This window comes from Amblyraja radiata, chromosome 20 (genome assembly GCF_010909765.2).
Source record: "Amblyraja radiata isolate CabotCenter1 chromosome 20, sAmbRad1.1.pri, whole genome shotgun sequence".
In the NCBI taxonomy this organism is placed as follows: domain Eukaryota; kingdom Metazoa; phylum Chordata; class Chondrichthyes; order Rajiformes; family Rajidae; genus Amblyraja; species Amblyraja radiata.
This window is the reverse complement of record NC_045975.1, coordinates 36,398,727-36,416,619: the sequence shown is the minus strand read 5'-3', so window position 1 is coordinate 36,416,619 and position 17,893 is coordinate 36,398,727. Positions and strand designations below refer to the sequence as shown.

The window sequence follows — 17,893 nt, the reverse complement described above, 5'->3', positions numbered from 1 at the left end:
GCCTAAGAAAAGTGCCATACGCCCCAACATTCACCCAAAATTTGCAGCACTCTGCAAACCTAACAATATTCAACTGCTGAATCTGCTGTTTGGGGAGGACCTCGCGAAGTGAGTGAAATAACTTGGTGAAGAGGCAAAAACTGTGGGCCTCATAAAAGTACCAACAAGCAGCAAAATGGGCAGGAGGTTTTTCCCCTATCGACGGGGTGCTATCACAGGGGCTGGTGAAGGAACGAGCCGAGCCGTTCATTCCCGAACAGGTATTCTGCCACAGGCACAAGGGCAAAGATGATTTTCCCTACGAGGGGCCGGGGGCAACAAGCTCTGTCAGGAAATGTGCAGGTAAGACATTTTGCTCCTGAGGGAAACAAATTAAGTGGGAAAGATGTTCAAGTTGGGGGCAGGTTACACTTGTTCCTCAAAGAATGTCAGGAGATAACATCAGATCCGTTTGTGCTGGGCAGTATAGAGGGGTTTCGAATTGAATTCTACCCTACTGTGAGTCCGCCCACTCAGCATGTCCCACGTCGGACACTCAAAGAGAATATGCAGATACAGGCAGAGCTTGAGATATTGTGCAAAAAAGGGGTTATTGAGAAGTCGGTTCGTTAATCCCATCAGTTTGTGTCAAGTATTTTTCATAGGTCTAAAAAGGATGGGGGGTGTAGAATCATTCTGGACCTGACGAGCCTCAACCCTTTTGTGCAGTATAGACATTTAAAAATGGAAACCTTTTCTACTGCTAAACAGCTGGTTTCCAAAGGGTGTTATATGGCAAGCATAGATCTCAAAGATACATATTACTCAGTGTCTGTTCATTGTGATGATAGGAGATATTTGAAGTTTAGTTGGATGAGTCAATAATGGCAATTCAAAGCACTGCCTGATGGTTTAACCTCAGCTCCGAGATTGTTTACCAAATTGTTAAAACCAATTCTTGGCTTACTCCGAACTCGGGGTCATGTGGTAATGGCCTATTTGGATGATATCTTGATTGTAGGGAACACTCGGGAGGCAGCTGAATCATCTGTTTCAGTTGTTAAACTCACTTTTGAGAAGTTGGGGTTCATTATTCATCCAGATAAATCCAAATTAACAGCAGTTAAAGTTATTGATTACTTGGGCTTCACCATTAACTCAGATCACATGTTAGTAACTCTGCCGAGTGATAAAAGGCAGCAGTTAATTGATGAAAGTGTCAAGCTTATTGAGGAACAACAACCTCAATTAGACAGGTAGCCAGTTTGATTGGTAAGCTGGTGGCTGCTTTTCCAGTTGTGCAGTTTGGGCCTCTGCATTATCAACAATTACAACGAGCAAAAGAACAAGCACTGAGGGCACATGCAGGCCATTTTGACAGGCCTATGAAGTTGCCAGCAGAAGCCATTTCTGAGATACAATGGTGGATTATGAATGTTGCAACTAGCTCCAGGGAAGTTTTGGTTGACCCACCTTCCATAGTCTTACAGACTGATGTCAGTGGCCTAGGTTGGGGTGCTACTGATACGTTTTCCAGCTGTGGAGGCAGATGGAATAGCGATGAGGCATCTCTTCTGCAATTGCGAGGGATCAATTATTTAGAGCTTTTGGGAACATTCAATGGACTTAAAGCTTATTGTTTTACCAAAGGTCAGGTGCATGTGCAGGTTCAAATTGACAATACTACTGCAGTAACATATCTGAATCATATGGGTGGAGTCAAGCCGAAAGCTTGTGATAGGTTGGCTAATCAGATCTGGAGCTGGTGTATTGACAGAAACATTTGGATTTCAGCAATCCATTTACCAGGTAGATTCAACATAGTCGCAGACACAAGGTCACGACAATTCAATGACAACATAGAGTGGACGTTGAACCATGATATATTTGAAAATGATGTTGCTCGGTTTGGGATGCCAGATATCGATTTGTTTGCATCCAGACTAAACCACCAGTTGCCTAAATACGTTTCGTGGGAACCAGATCCTGGGGCAGCAGCGGTCGATGCATTCTCGCTACACTGGGGTGGCATGTTTATATATATATTTCCTCCATTCTGCCTCATCTGTCGATGCCTGGAAAAAATCAAGCAGGACTATTGGTGGTACCCGACTGGCCTACTCAGCCATGGTATGCTCATGTTTTGGAGATGGCTACTCAGCATCACATGATTGTTCCCAAACACAAAAACCTACTGGTGAATCCGGTAACTGGCGATCAACATCCTTTACATGATCGTATTGATCTGTTAATTTGCAGATTCTAAGGAGACCATAACTGGGGAGAGGACTATCCAATCGCACCGTGGACGTTATCACTGCGGCCTGGAGGGATAGTACCCAAAAGCAGTGCATCTCTTCGATAAGAAAGTGGGAGGTGCTCTGCTTACGGCAGAATATTTCATATCAAACTGCAGGCATCCCAGATGTGCTAGAGTTCTTGTCAACTCTCTATTTCGATCAAAAGTTAAGCCATAGTGCGATCAATACAGCCAGAAGTGCTCTGTCTTCATATTTACCCATGGTGTCAGAATTACATTCAGTGGGGACACATCCGTTAGTCTCTAGATTTATGAAGGGAGTTTTTAATTCCAATCCTCCCAAGCCCAGGTATTCGGTTATCTGGAATGTAAGCAAAGTTCTTATGCTGCTTCGCCAGTGGAATCCTGTCACAGTCCTATCTCTAGCCAAACTCACCATGAAGGTGGTCATGCTTATGGCGTTGGTATCAGCCCAACGTGTGCAGACATTACAGAAGCTGCGGCTAGACAGGATGGAGGTATCAGCAGATGCCATCACTTTTTATGTTTATGATCTGCTCAAGCAGAGTAGAATAGAGGTGACAGGGTGTAAGATTATCTTTTCGGCATACCCCAAGGATTCCCGCCTGTGTGTAGTGTCATGTTTATACCATTACATTGAGGCTACCAGAACCCTGAGAGGAACAGTGTCAACGTTGTTCATTAGCCACAAAAAAACACACAGTAAGGTGTCGGTGCAAACAATTTCAAGGTGGCTAAAGCAGGTTCTGGTAAGCGCTGGGATTGACACATAATTTTAAATCTCATTTCATCAGGGTGGCATCAACTTCAGCGGCCAGGGCGATGGACGATCCTATAGACCATATCCTCGCGGCTGCAGGATGGTCCAGTGAACTGATGTTCCAAAGATTTTATCATAAGCCAATTGCAAGGCTGGGGGTATTTGCCGATTCTGTTTTAAGTTCAGTTATATAGTTTCCCCCTGGGATAGAGGGGTTACTATTGTTTTATTTGTAAAAATAAACCATTAATTTGTTTAAAGCAATGTTATAGTTGATGCATTATTGATTATTTGATTATGTTGAGTCAATCAATGCAGTGAGAGGCCGGGATTTGAGTCTGCGGCATGAAATCACAGAGCTTTGAAATCTTCACGTAGTCACTCCAAAGTAAAATAGTAAGATTAAACGAGAACCTACCAGTTTGAAGTTTGATCTTTATTTTATGAGGAGTTTCGATGAGGGACTACGTGCCCTCTGCTCCCAACCCTCATAAATGTCATCTGGTAGTTCTAGTCTTCTTTTATCTTACTATTATACTTCAGTCACTATTACCTGTGATTTCACACCGCTGCTTTGAAGATTGATGCACGTGCGGCTGGACGGGGTTCTTCAATTAGTCCCTCATCGTAACACCTCATAAAATAAAGATCAAACTTCAAACTGGTAAGTTCTCGTTTAATCTTACTATTATGCTGGGAAGTCAGCTCCCTTTAAGATCAGATGCTCTTTCCAGTTATCAATGTAGCAATGTCATAAAAACCATTGGCTTTTCCAGCAGCTTGTGAAGGGAACATCGGTTACTTTTGGGCATGTGATTCAAAATGAAAATCGCTATTGTATTTGTGTGATTTTACCAGTTTCTGTGTGGATCCTAGATGCAGCCAATGTTTAGTATACTTAAAAAGGGTGAAATCCATTTTATATATTCATATCTATGAGAGATTGATTAAACTAAGTCTAGCTGTTAAAGGAACTATTAAGAATGATGAGAATATATTTATTATCCATGAATAAATTAGTTAAAAATTACAATATACACTTGTAAATGTGTGATGGTCTGCTGTTTATTTTTTGTGTAGAGCCAAGATTGACACAGCAGAAAAGTTCCTCCATTAGCTCAGGGGAATGATCTTTTACCAATAAGTAGTCATCACTTCAATAACTAAGTTAGCGATAAGTGAGTATAAATGTTCCTTATTCCTAGGTATCATAAATATCAAAGCATAATCTCTTGCATTCTCTAATCCAATCCTAGCTACATTTTCCTGAATCGATTTATTTGCAACTAGTACATACCAGTAACATGCAGGAAATACCAATTTATAATATTTTACCATTTATTAATGATCCCAAATATTTCCTTTTCATCACTAATTAGCCATATCTCTTTTAATGTTCAACAGTTGTAAACATAAATTTTAAGCATTCTTACCTTCGATAACCTTATCAAGTAGGATGGTCACGTATGTATCACGGTCACTTCTATTTTGCTCGTGATTAAAACCAATAGTATGTAATAACTCATGTTGTATTATCCCTCGAATTGTACAACCATATCTTTGGAGTGAAGTAACCTGTATTCGTCCATTATATCCTATATTTGACCAGCAGCTAAAAAGGAACAGTTAAAATGAAAACCTAAATTAATATTTGTATTTTTGAAATTTTAATTAATTTTTCTTTAATACCAAAATTTGTTCTCAGCTAGTTAGTTCCTCAATTTGGGAAACATGAGGTACCGATGTTACAAAACCTTCCTTCAGCGGCGCTGCAGTTCTGCCTGCCACTGGCCGTGGTGCGACTCTTGTCGCCTTTGAGGGGAGGGAGGGGGGCGGGATTAAAATCCAGGTTTTGTACTGCTTGTCGGAGGCGGATTTCCTCGGGCTGCTAGCTGCTGAAGAAAAATCAATCGTTCCCGTTTTTTAATAATTTAATAATTGGATTAAAATAAAAAGCGACTTCTAATGCCCTCAACGCCTACAACGTGACGGATCGCAAGAACTGGACAAAACAAAGGGTAAGTCGTATATATTTTACATATAATCTTGCTTCTTGGGATGACTTTAATCTAATTTTACGTTGCGAAAATGTTATTTGGGCCGCATACGAACCGGCAGTGTCTTTCCTGCCGATATGTAGTTCAAATTCACTGCAAATGCAATGTTCCAATCAATCGCGTTCCAGAAACACCCACTTGCAAGATGATTAAAATGCTCTTTTTTTTTGGACAATCATGTCATACGAGCATCTAAATTGTCCATATTTTGTGTAATTATCTATCCATAGTCAATATTTTTATACTAAATATACACAACAGTTTTAGCCACATATATTGTGCAAAAAATAATAATTTTGATTATTTTGAGTGGATTTTACTAGGTTAATTTATGGGAATTAAACATTAAATTCCTTCCATTTGGCATATAAATTCATGACAGTGAGATTTAAAAATCATGTTATATTGTGAAATCTTGTGTAAATGGGATTAGTTTGTTATTTGGATACTTAGGCAATTTTTAAAAATTATCCTTTTCTTAAGAAATGGAATCTACAGGACATTCTTAATGGGAAAGTAGTGTGCAGAAAGGCATGTCATGCTTGGTTTGAAGAGCAAAAACTTGTAGTTTACAATGCCAAAATTGAAAAGTTGAGGAAAAACAAGGTGTACAGAGTTGCTTATTAGTTACAATCTGAGGAGTATGATGATGCCACTGATTATGATATGCCAATGTACCAGCTAGCAACTGATCTACTCCATAAAGTCTTGGTCTATTGCTAGAAATTGTAATTTATTTACCTATCTGTTACGGACTTACAGCATATAATACAATAATATTAAAGTTCTGATCTTGAGAACATCACATTTTAGCTCGGCTAAAAAGAGTTGCCAGCACGCTGGAACATCATTTGCCATCCTCTCGGGGATAGGTAAACCAGTAAAGGCTGAATGGCATGTAGCATTTTTACCTGTCTTGCAGGTTCGTGTTGTAAAAAGTAAATAAATAAATAATAAAAGGAAAAGCTCCGTAAGGGAGCAGTTTGGCGACCCAAGTTCAGGGTAGGCCAAGGACAAAATGGCAAAATGCCCAAAAGGACAATTTTGGGCAGGAAGGTACTGCCTCAACATCCATTGAGGATGTCATCTGTAAGCTCTCAATATTGGAAATCCTGATTGAGAGGCTGGTCGAAGGGGATGTGTTGCACACACTGGCGACCGAGACAGGTAGTTTCAGTCAGAGGTCAGCGAAAGCAATACCTAGTTCAAGGTTGCATTATATCTCCCACTCTGAGGAGGGGTGTTTTGAGGATTATTCGTGGAGACTCTGATTGTGAGGTAGTTGACAGTAAACTCGAATTCCCACATCAAGTGGATGACAGGGCCGGCCCTAGGCCGATTGGACCGATTTTTCCAAGGGGGGCCTTGCGTTAATTTTCCGTATTTCATATTGAAATACAAATTCGCTTTGTTAAATAAAGATTTTTTAAAAAACATTTGCCATACGGATTTTTTTACAAAACCTACATGGTTTTGTACATGGAATACAAGCGCTGTGCGGCTATCAGACAAACGATGTGTTAACGACTGTAGCACTTGTGTTGAAGTCAGTAGTGTTAACAGCCAGATGTGTTAACAGCCAGTAGTTAACAATGCATCAATCCACATTCCTCAGTAAATGTGTAATTGTGTTTTAGAAGAAGTATTAATGACGCTGCGTTCCTTTGAATATAATTCACGCAGCGTCATTAACACTTCTTCAAAACATAATTACATTTTACTGAGGAATGTAGATTGATGCATTAATGACACATGGAGAATTTCTTAAAACTCACCATCATGAGTGAGAACTTCTTGGTCTGCAGCAGGTTAGTCATTCAATTTACCTACCGACCCACGTTGTGTCTCTCTGTCTTTCGCTCTCTCCCTCCCTCTCTCTCGCGTGCGCTCTCTCTCTCCCGTGCGCTCTCTCTCTCCCGTTCCCCACCTCGCTCTCTAGCTCTCTCGGCATTCCCGGAATCATTGACGTTTTGCGGTATACAAAAATGCTGGAGAAACTTAGCGGGTGAGGCAGCATCTATGGAGCGAAGGAAATATGCAACGTTTCGGGTCGAAACCCTTCTTCAGACCTGGCTATTTCCTTCGCTCCATAGATGCTGCCTCAAGCCCTGTCCCACTGTGCGAGTTCACCCAAGAGCTTAAAATCTCTGTGTAGCATCTCTGTCCCTATCTTCAAATTCCCACTTTGAAATAAAATACAGTTTTCGACTTAAAAATTTCGCAGTAGGATCGCGATTAGTCGATTCCCAAGCATTTTCAATCATCGTTCGATTCAGTGTAATTTTCACACCTGGTTGATGTAGTTTTTTTAAAAAGATACAGTACCTTACAATAAATTGTTTCAAGCATACCCGGTACTATATGCATGAACATTAAGGTAGTTACTGATGTTACAAACGGTTATAAATGAATATAGTGAAATAGAAGATTTCCGTGGAAGGAATATTTTACCAGAATATAAGGTGAGGTCACTGCAAAATGCTCACTTAAAACAATACGCCGTCAACTCAGGATTGTTTCTTAGCCCTCTGACAGGTGTGTCAATCTAACCTCGTAGCTCGCTGTTAATCGATTCATAGCTATTAATTTTCATTCCTGGTCCATTTCGAACTTCACCAAATGTAAAAGCTTCAAGTTACGCTTCTTGTGCGGTGGTCGGCGGGGGGGAGGAGGGGGGTACTAGGATAAAATACCATATATTTGCATTTATATAGCGATCCTGCTGCTAACTTTTTGTCGAAAATTGTATATTATTTCAAAGTGGGAATTGGAAGATAGGGACAGAGATGCTACACAGAGATTTTGATAGGAAGGAAACGTTACAGCAGCTGAGTAAAATATTAGTCAAATGGTAGGTTCAATGAAGATCGGGCGAGGGGGATTGGGGTGGGGGAAAAGTATCCATAGCTTGGGACTTGCCTAAATGAGTACTGAGATGGATTATCATTCCACACAATTTCTTAGACAATAATACATTTTATGCAATTATCACAACATTTTGTTGGGTATGGATCAACCTATGGTACACGCTCGCAAATGTTCTTTAAGTACTGTTGTTTCTGGGATGGGATTATTGATAACAAATAACCTACATTCTATATTTTGTCATAATGTGGCTGAAACAATGGCATATTTTGTGATATTTATTGAGATAGAAAGATACAACTGAGTTTGGGCAAGATATTACCTTGCAACATTCTGTATGTCTGATAGATATTGTGACATGGAACTCAGAAATTATGGGAGGATTACATACAACTACAATTCAAAGGTAATGAATATACAGAGTATTCTTATTTCCATCATGAACATACAATAGTGATATAGGACACCAGGTCCTACTACGGTAAACCCACAAGCTACTACGGTATGACTACGTGTTAAAAAGTATCAAATGTTTACATCCGGAGTATATTTTACTCGTGGACATTTTTCAACATGTTGAAAAATCTTCATGAGTCACCACGTTTCCCGAGTACCCGCCATTAGCGCTAAGAAATGGCATGTTGGCCTTTATAACAAGAGCAATCGAATATAGGAGCAAAGAGGTCCTTCTGCAGTTGTACAGAGTTCTAGTGAGACAGCACCTGGAGTATTGTGTGTGGGGGGGGGGGGGAGAGGGGGAGAGTCCTGGCCCGTGGCGGCTCCTGATAAGTGATATGTTCCCTCCGCGGGTGCTGCCTTGCCCGCTGAGTTCCTCCAGCACTCTGTGTTTTTTGTTTGGCTCTGAAGTTGAAGGTGGACCCCCCTGTGTCTACCTTCAACTCCCTGTCTGTGGTGGCTCAGCGGCACGGGCAGGGGCTCCGGGGAGGTGGTTGCGGTTCTGGTCGAGAACCTTCTTCAGACAATCCAAAGTACTCTCACTGACGTGAGTTCAGTTCAGTCTGAAGAAGGGTCTTCTCTCCAGAGTCACTGCGCTGCCTGTCCTGCTGGGCTACTCCAGCTTTTGTCTATCTTCAATTTCAGAGTTAAATAAAATTGCAGACTTGATTTTAAAAATCTCAAAATTTTGTAACATTGCTAGAAAATGTACCTGCATCTTGGAGGCCGAAGGTTAGCTTGTTAGCCAAGAAGGATAGACTTTGTTATCCCTCAGTACAGCAACATCAAGAACGATGTTGCTGTACTGAGGGATAGCCAAGTCTATCCCTCATTGCTAACAGCTGATGGGAAGCGGCTGTAAAGTGGGAAGCGGCTGAAAAAGGACAGCGCTGCTGGGGGGGGGGGAGTTCATTTCAGAGCGTGTGGGTGGTCTGTCCTAGGGTAAGGAGGGCAGGAGGGTTGAGAAGGAGGGGGTTGGCCGGGGATCATCCAGCTCAAGAGCAGGTCAGCGGGCGATGGATAATAGGACAGCGGGCGGTGGAGCTTACTCCATATGTCAGTGCGAGTAACCTCAATTGATCCCTTGTTCGTGCTGACACAGGAGTAAGCTCCACCGCCCGCTGTGATGTTATCCATCGCCCGCTGACCCACTCCGCTCTATGATCTTTGCTCTTGAGCTGGTCCCCTCACTGTTCAGATGGAGAGCACTGCCAGAGGTGAGCGGTCTGGCAGAAGGCGCTGAGATGGCAGTCGGTTCCGCTGGCCGGTGATGGAGGCCGCTCGTAGCCACGCAAGCTGCTTCCCTCCCCGGCCACAATGCGGTGGGGCCCGGAGCGCCGTAGCAGCGGCGAGTGAGTGTTACTGGCATGAACCCGACCCTCTCCTTCTCAACGCTCCTTCCCTCCTCGCAACTTTACCCCTGGCTAGACTCCCCACATGCTGTGAAAGGAACCCTCCCCCGAATTGTCATGTTACCCACGGCACGTGACTCATTTATAATTATTTATTTATATTTCTACGAATTTTTTTCCAATTGGGCCCCACACCTCCTAAGGCCGGCCCTGGTGGATGATATGCATCAACTCAAGTCTTATAACGATCTGCTGGTACTTGTGACTAAATTTGCCATCCCTTATGGGATAGGAGAACCGTTAGAGGAAAAACTGGCAAGTAGCATTGGTTACTTGACTTCTCATCAGTTGATTGAGAAGATCATGCAGGACGCTGCTGGATAGTATGCTAGTCATGACTTCTGCCAGACACTGGACGTCCGTAGGTTAATGCCACTATTTGGGGCTATCTGAAGGGTAAAACAAAGTCAAAAGGCCTTAAACGCCAGTAAGTTCAGAAAATTTGCAAAGAAGGATTACGGCCTTTGCAAGGTTGGTGGAGAGAACTCAGCTGACTGAATTGCAGTAAATGCCTTATCACTTTTCTGTAATACACAGTTTAAACTCAATTGTGCTAGGATGGTATCGGCCTGAGATGAATCCAATATATGCTAATTTTGTGCAAGGCTAGTATGTGCAGTCTGCAAGTATATCTTTGGAGAAGACTTGGGCTAGCAAGTAAAAGACTTGCAAGAGGATTCAAGGCTGCGGTGGGTGTGGTAAAGACACCCTTTGTGGGTAAGACTCCCATTTACCTGCATGCATATCATCCCTACCAAACGAGTGGCAGATACCGCTACACCGAGGCTGGTCAGAGTACCAGGCCTACAAAATTAAAACGAAGCCAGATGGGCTTTTTATTCGCAGGTTTTAGCGCTCACCATGGAAGCAGCACACTCCACATACTCATATAATTCCCCAGCTGGCCACGATGCCCGAGCCAAGAGGACAGAGCAAAATCTAGGGTCTGTTGAGGCTACTGATCATCCGCCTAAGGCCATTTTTGGTGGTGTCAGTCTCAGGGGTTGCTGGATCTTGGTGGCAGGGGATGATAATCACCTTTTGTCTATGATTTTATTGGCAGCCTTGGTGGTTTTTGTAGCAAGTGCTTACTTAGAAACTACCTTGATCACATCTACAGCCACCATCTGTCTCGTCATTTGGACAGCAAAGCGACAATGAGGTGGAGGCCGTTGAGGTATGTGAATATTATTCCATCAGTCACATGAGATGTGCTGACGATATTCAAGTCGGAGATAGGTTGAGGGTTCAACAACAGATGGGGACAGATAACCTCCGATCTTTTCATTTTACAAATCATAAACGGTTATAAGATTCAGTTTCTGGCTGATTAATTTTCTCAGCGGCAAGAGAAGCCAAGATTTACGTACATACGGTCTAAAGAGAAACCTATGGCTATCCAAGTTGAAACAGAGACATTTCACAAAAGGATGAGCAGTCTGACCATGAACAAGAGGGGTATATTTCTAATATCTTCTCAAGATTGAAGAAAAGTGGAGGATGCCTGGGCTTTGGCTAGTCTAAACATGTGCTTGGTATAACCATTTTAAGATGGATCATTTTCATTCAGCAAAATAGCTGATTACAGAGGATTGCGTTAGGGCCTCAATCGAACTCGAAGATGCATACTTTTCCATATCAATACACGAGAATAGTAAGATTAAACGAGAACTTACCAGTTTGAAGTATGATCTGTATTTTATGAGGAGTTACGATGAGGGATTACGTGAAGAAGCCCGCCAGGACGCATGCGTGTCATTCTTCAAAGCAGCGGTGTGAGATCACAGATAACTGTAATGACTAAACATAGTAAGATTAGAGAACAGGTACCAGTTAAGTATATGATCAGGGTGGGAGCGGAGGGCACGTAATCCCTCATCGTAATTCCTCATAAAATACAGATCAAACTTCAAACTGGTAAGTTCTCGTTTAATCTTACTATTTTACTTCGGAGTCACGTGAGTGACTACGTGAAGATTTTAAAGCTCTGTGATTTCATGCCGTGGAACGAGTCCATGCATCACGTCTGCCTTGACTGGGAGGAATTGTGTTAACATAATTTGGACATGAATTCGACTTTGAAATCATAAAATGTTTAACACAAGTTTATAACCCCTTTTATGGGTTTAATTTAATTTACAGAACTTAAATTGTTTCTGCAAACGTTCCAGGTTTCATTACTGGTTTATTACAAAATAATTGGAATGTTTCCCCTCCAGACCATCCTGCTGCCTTGAGGATTTGGTCCATTGGTATATCCAACTGTATGCTGCCGATGTAGCTGCAGCCCTGGTGGAAAAGATTTAAAAAAATTTTAGTATCCACCCCAGCCTGGGTTAGCAACTGTTTCAGCCATCTTGAGATGGTCTGGACCGTTACACTTGGTGTGGTTGCTAGTGGCTGACCAAAATGTGCCTTTTCATAGCCTCTTAGGATATTCGTTTTCTTCATGTATAACGACAGATGTCTTATTATATACAGATGGTCATCTGTTGGGTATGACCTAATTGTATATTGAGGCCTGCTGATCCCTTTTTCTGTTCTGCTATTATCTCAAAGATATGAAACTTAATTTTATCTGTTGAGAAATTATGTTGTCCAGTCTAGTGTTTGTTGTGACTGTATCCTTCGTGCCGTGACCAATACCTTTAGTATGACTGTTAATGTCAATCTGGTTAGGGACAGAACTGTTGCTGGAGACCAATTCCTGAGCAACTTCAGGATATTCTCACATCCCATATTTGGGAGTATCTGGTTCCCCTCATGGGTATGTACCAGTGGGAGAGTCTCAACAGTGTAATGGTCTGTCCCTTGCAATAGGTGGGTCAATAAGGCACTTCTGTCAGTCTGTGTAGGGACAGAACTGTTCTGGAGACCAATTCCTGAGCATCTTCAGGATTATTCTTACATCCCATATTTGGGAGTATCTGGTTCTTGGGGATAGTATTAAAATTCCCCTCATAAGTTTTGTACCAGTGGGTGAGTCTCAACAGTGTAATGCTCTGTCCCCTGCCATCGGTAAGCCGATAGGGCACTTTTGGCGCAGTTGATGGCACTGTAACTGAGCCCCTCATCATATTGGAGGCCTGCCAGATATTCCAGAACAGATTGGATGCTCATGTCTCTGATTCCACGTTTGATACCACTGGGAACCATGGTTGTAGACCAATCGGGTACTATTAATACCAGATACAGAGTCTTGTTGTATTTCCTTAATACCCGACTGATGAGGCAGGAAAAAGGAGGGAAAAATGCGTAAATAAACAATTCCCCTTAATGGAGCGAAAAATACATTACAGACCCTGCCTCAGGGTCTGGTTCCCGCGTAACATTACTTGATAACTGGTGGTTAAGTCTGGACGCGGATTAATCGACATCTGGAGTTCCATGTTTTGCTGTGATATCAGCAAATACTATTTTATTCAACATCCATTTGGTGTTTTCCATAATTTGCGTGACCTGGTATTTGCCACTGAATTTGGTCTTCCTGGTAGGTAAGTGGCTGATATCCAAATATCTCTCTGGATACACCATTGCCAATTTGTGTAGCCAGGTTGTCACATGATGTCGATTTGTTTCCACCCTGTGGTTATTGTATGCTACCACGGTGATATTGGTATTGGTGGCTCCCCACCCAAGTGCACTGGCATCAGATTGTAGTACCTTGGAAAGGTTACTGACAATGCTTGGATAGGAACAAGGCCAGATGTTGTCTATCCACCATTTTAGTTCCATTTTAGCTTGATTGGTAGTTTCACAGATCTGTCAAAGTGATCTGCATAATTTAAAGTGCTTGTATTTTGCTCTCTGTTTGTTTTGGTAGTGAGGTCCAAAATTGTGGCTGGAAAAAAGGCAGCCATTATTATGCCAATTGCTTTGCTACCAATCTGATGGATGGTTTGCTGATGTCAGTGAGGTTATTGCAACCTCTATTAAATCTCTCGCCTTTCCCTTAGGCAGAGTCACCGACATGTGAACTGAGTCAAAGGTGAAATCCCAGGTAGTCCATAGTAGTGGAAGACGTTAGTTTAGATTTAACTGGATGAAAATAAATCTCAGTTTTCCAAATAACTTTTTTGTGGCTGTTACAGTTTGGCCAATTCCAAAGTTTTTCCCATAATGAGTATGTCATTTCAATATGCCATGTACAGCCTGGGCTGATGATACCCATTTGGCAGTGCTTAATACTGTTCCATCCAGTAGAATTTTTAAGTAACATCTGTGGTCACCTCGTATAGGCACTGAATGGTAAGCATCTTTTAAATCGATGCTGTCCATTGAAGCAACCTTTGGGTTATATTGTTAATCATGCTCCATGCATTCAGAAAAAAGTGTAAACTCTACCCAATCTCCGTTCCCATTGTATATTGTAGGAACCAGACCCACCTACCTCCACAGTTTCTAGTGGCAGGTTTACCTCTTGTAGGTTCTTCGCTGCTGTGGTAGCGCTGGAGTCTGGATTTTTCGGTTTTGTTCGGCGATGGGGGTCCGCATCTTCCAGGAAGGCCGGCCTGGGCCATGGCCTTTAAAATACTCATGTTTTGGATACCGGTCCTTCGAGCTTATCTTTTCTTCTGCGGACCCCTCTTCCAGGTCAGCCCAGAACCTCTGATGAGGTAGAAGCACTGTGCAGTCCTGAAAGAGGTACTGCTGTGGGTTTATCATAGGGCCCACAGTGACCCGACTCCATCTCCCGGAGTCTGTCATATTGGAGCAAAGCTCCATACACCGCTTCTTCCGTTCCAGCGCTCTCGGGCGCTGGCCGCCTGCGGTTATTCAAAGTCGGACTCCTCTGAGTCCACGACCTTGTTTGTTTTGTGTCTAGCCTTCCCGCCTAGCCGCGTGGACATGGCTGGTGCGGAGGCGACATTGAGCACAGCTGATCCCACTATGGGTGATCCAAGTGCCGCTGGCTGCTGCTGGTTGCCCGCTGCTCCACGGTCCTCCGTTTCGAGCTTTGTCCTTACTGTTCTTCCGTGGAGTGGATATGGTCCGTGTGGAGGACATCTGGCACAGCTGATTTCATCTAGCCCACCAGCTTTATCGCAGCCCGTTGTTTCTGCACCTGCAATTAGCAAGGAAATACAAAAAGACTGCAACTCTTACCTGCAGGTCCAAGTTAAATCGTAGCTACGGGTGAACGTCGTTCCACCCCGTCTGCTGCCTTACTTGACTGTCAAAAGTCAACTTGAAGTAAATATGAATGGTCTCCTGCCCGGCCATGGTGTTCTGGCCGGAGTGGAAACCAAAAGTCGGCACTGCTCTTCCTAAAGCGGGAGATAAAACGTGCCTACAGCTGCTGCTGGCTGCCTGCGATTCCGCTGTCTTCCCCAGCCAGCTTCACTAGCAGCACTTGTGGACACTCCTTTGTCCAGCTTCCCCTTCTGTAAAGACCCATGCGGGGAAAACATTAGTTTTGCTCCCTCTCCCGCCCTGACCGGTGTGGGAGCGAGTCGGGAGAAAGTTGGACACAGCTGTTCCCATAACGGGAGTTAGCATGCCTTCTATTCTATGTCCCCTTGTTTTAAAAAAGGGGACAGAACATAAATACAACCCACTGTCTCTGTGGGTTGTTGGCTCTGATCCTCTACCCGTTTGGGGTGAGGTTTTGGCACTTGCTCCCTTATGGGAGATGCTGGTGCCGACATTAGTTGCTGCCTGCTGCTGTTCAGTAAACGGCAGCGACGTCTATGGCTCTGTGCTGACGTCCTGCTGGCTGCCTGCTGTTGTTCAGAAACGGCAGCGACGTCTGTAAAGAAAAGGTAAGGAGAATTCTCTTACCTGTGCTGGTTCTCAGCCTGCCGTTTGGGAGGAACGTCCTTCCTCCCGCAGCCCCACGGACCCCGTAGCGTAGGTCCTTGGGCTGTTGCCGAGATGTCGGGCTGACGGCTCCAGGGTACTCCTGTCGGCGTTCTTTCCCCTCCCAGCTGAAGTCGCACGAACTCCCGCTAAGGGACTGTCGTGCTAGTGGCCGTTTGCTGGCTACCTGCTGTTGCAGATTCCTCCCTTGCCAGCTTTCAACAGCCTTCCTGTAGGAAAAGGTAAGTAAATAACGACGTTCCCTTACCTTTCTGTTGCAGGTTCGAAACTCTGCCATTTGGGAGGAACGTCCTTCCCCCCAACAATGACGAGTTGCAATGCGTGTAGCGCAATGATACGCATGCGTCCTGGCGGGCTTCTTCACGTAGTCACTCACGTGACTCCGAAGTAAAATCACAGGATATATCTGAGGTTTATCTGGCAAGGCCAGTTGTGGAAATTTTAGGCTCTACCTAAGGGGTTGACTAGCCCTAGGCTATTTACAAAGATTCTAAAGTCGATGTTACCCTACTCAGATCTAAAGGGCATTTTGTCATGGAGTTTATAGAGGACATGCTTATTGTAGGGAAGAGATCAGGTGTCACAGAGTTAGATGTCTCAGCAACCAAGGCTCTCCTAGAATATCTAGGGTTTGTTATTCATCCAGGAAAGTCCATACTAGAGCCGGCATTATCTATTACATATTTAGGTTTTGTCATAAACTCTGCAGATATGTCTCGGACCCTACCCACAGATAAGACTTAGGGTATTTAACAGTAGATGCCTCCTAAGATAATTCAAGACGAGGCAACATGAATGATAGTAGTGCCAAATTGGCCTATTCAACCTGGGCTTCCATTGTAAATAAGTCCACTGAAAGAAGCTCCTATATTTGCTCGTAGACACGGGCGGTGGCGAGTTCAACCTATTTCTCGTGCATCTATCACTGCATGGTTGTATGGAAAGTTTTGTGAAGAAACACATGTGAGATACTTTTAAACAGAAGTAGCAGAGGTTTGTGGTTTTGTTTCAGTTTGGGTTTAAGAGAAGCGACTATGTTATAGCGCAATTGACACTGCTCGTACTGCTTTGTCGTTGTATCTAGTACTATAAGTGGGACAATAAATTATTGGTTCTCACCCACTGGAAACTAAGGTTGTGGAAAGTGTCTTTTATATGAACACTCAAAAGACTAGATTCAAAGTAGAGTGGAATGAAAATCAGTATACATTTTTATGCAGATTATCATCAGCAGTATCCCTAATGTTGCAGCAGTTACTTTTAAGTTAGTCATGCTTATGACACTAATTTGAGCACAAACAGCAGTCTTTACACAATCTCCGTCTGGACCTCTCGCTCATATCTGACATAAGGGTAGCATTTTATGTGAATGAACTCATAAAACAAAACAGGCACGGTTGGGTACAAGTTGGACGACAACATACCCACCAGATCAGAGATTGGGGGTGTTTATTATGTAAAATGATACACTGAGGTTACTCAGAACCTATGAGATGAAGGAGAGGTTTCTTCATAGTTATATAATAGTTTCGCAAGAGATTGTTGGTGCAGACTATTTCAAGATGGATAGAGTGTAAGCAGCTGAAAGCAGGTGTGAATACAAATCATTTCAAGTCTCACTCTACCATGGCAGCTGGCTCGTCAGCAGACAATAGAATGGATATTTCCCTTTGATCACTTTCTTGCAACAGCAGGTGGCTCAGATAAGCGCACTTTCAGAAGTTATAAAATTTTGTTGAACATGTCTGGACGGATGCAGATAGAATTCTGAACAGTGATGCATGAGCTATTGTCTAACCCAAAGGCAATTGGGATGTGGTTCAATTAAGGGCAATGTACATCTATGTAAAGGTAGCATCATATTGTTAATGGCCATGTCTTTTGTACCATTTATGGTTTATCTGTTTAGTGTTTTCACATACAGATTGGTTTACTGCATGAAATCACAGAGCTTCGAAGGCTACACAGTCTCATCACGAGACTTCGATATAAAATAGAAAGATTAAACGAGAGCTTACCTCCACTCCCAACCTTGAATCTCATAAAGATCATTCGGTAAGTCAAGCGTTATAATCTTTCAATAGTTTAATTTGGTGCAAGTGGTCTGCGGTTTCATACAGTTGCTTTGAAGATTGACGCGCATGCGGGTTGGCTGGTTCTTCACGTAGTCTCTCACACCAACTTCTCATAAAATAAATACCTGGAATCTAAAGGTAAATCCCCCATACATCTTATTATTTTATAGCCCTTGAACCACAATCCA

General features: G+C 43.0%; 1 protein-coding gene across 1 annotated transcript in view; it reads right to left on the bottom strand.

Annotated features, from left to right (window-relative positions):
- LOC116984413 (low choriolytic enzyme-like) overlaps positions 1–17,893 on the bottom strand; it is a 109,861-nt gene that overhangs the window by 48,975 nt on the left and 42,993 nt on the right. The window contains exon 4 of the mRNA XM_033038566.1: positions 4,454–4,632. Within this exon, the coding sequence (XP_032894457.1) occupies positions 4,454–4,632 (179 nt within the window). The remainder of the gene's footprint in view (positions 1–4,453; positions 4,633–17,893) is intronic.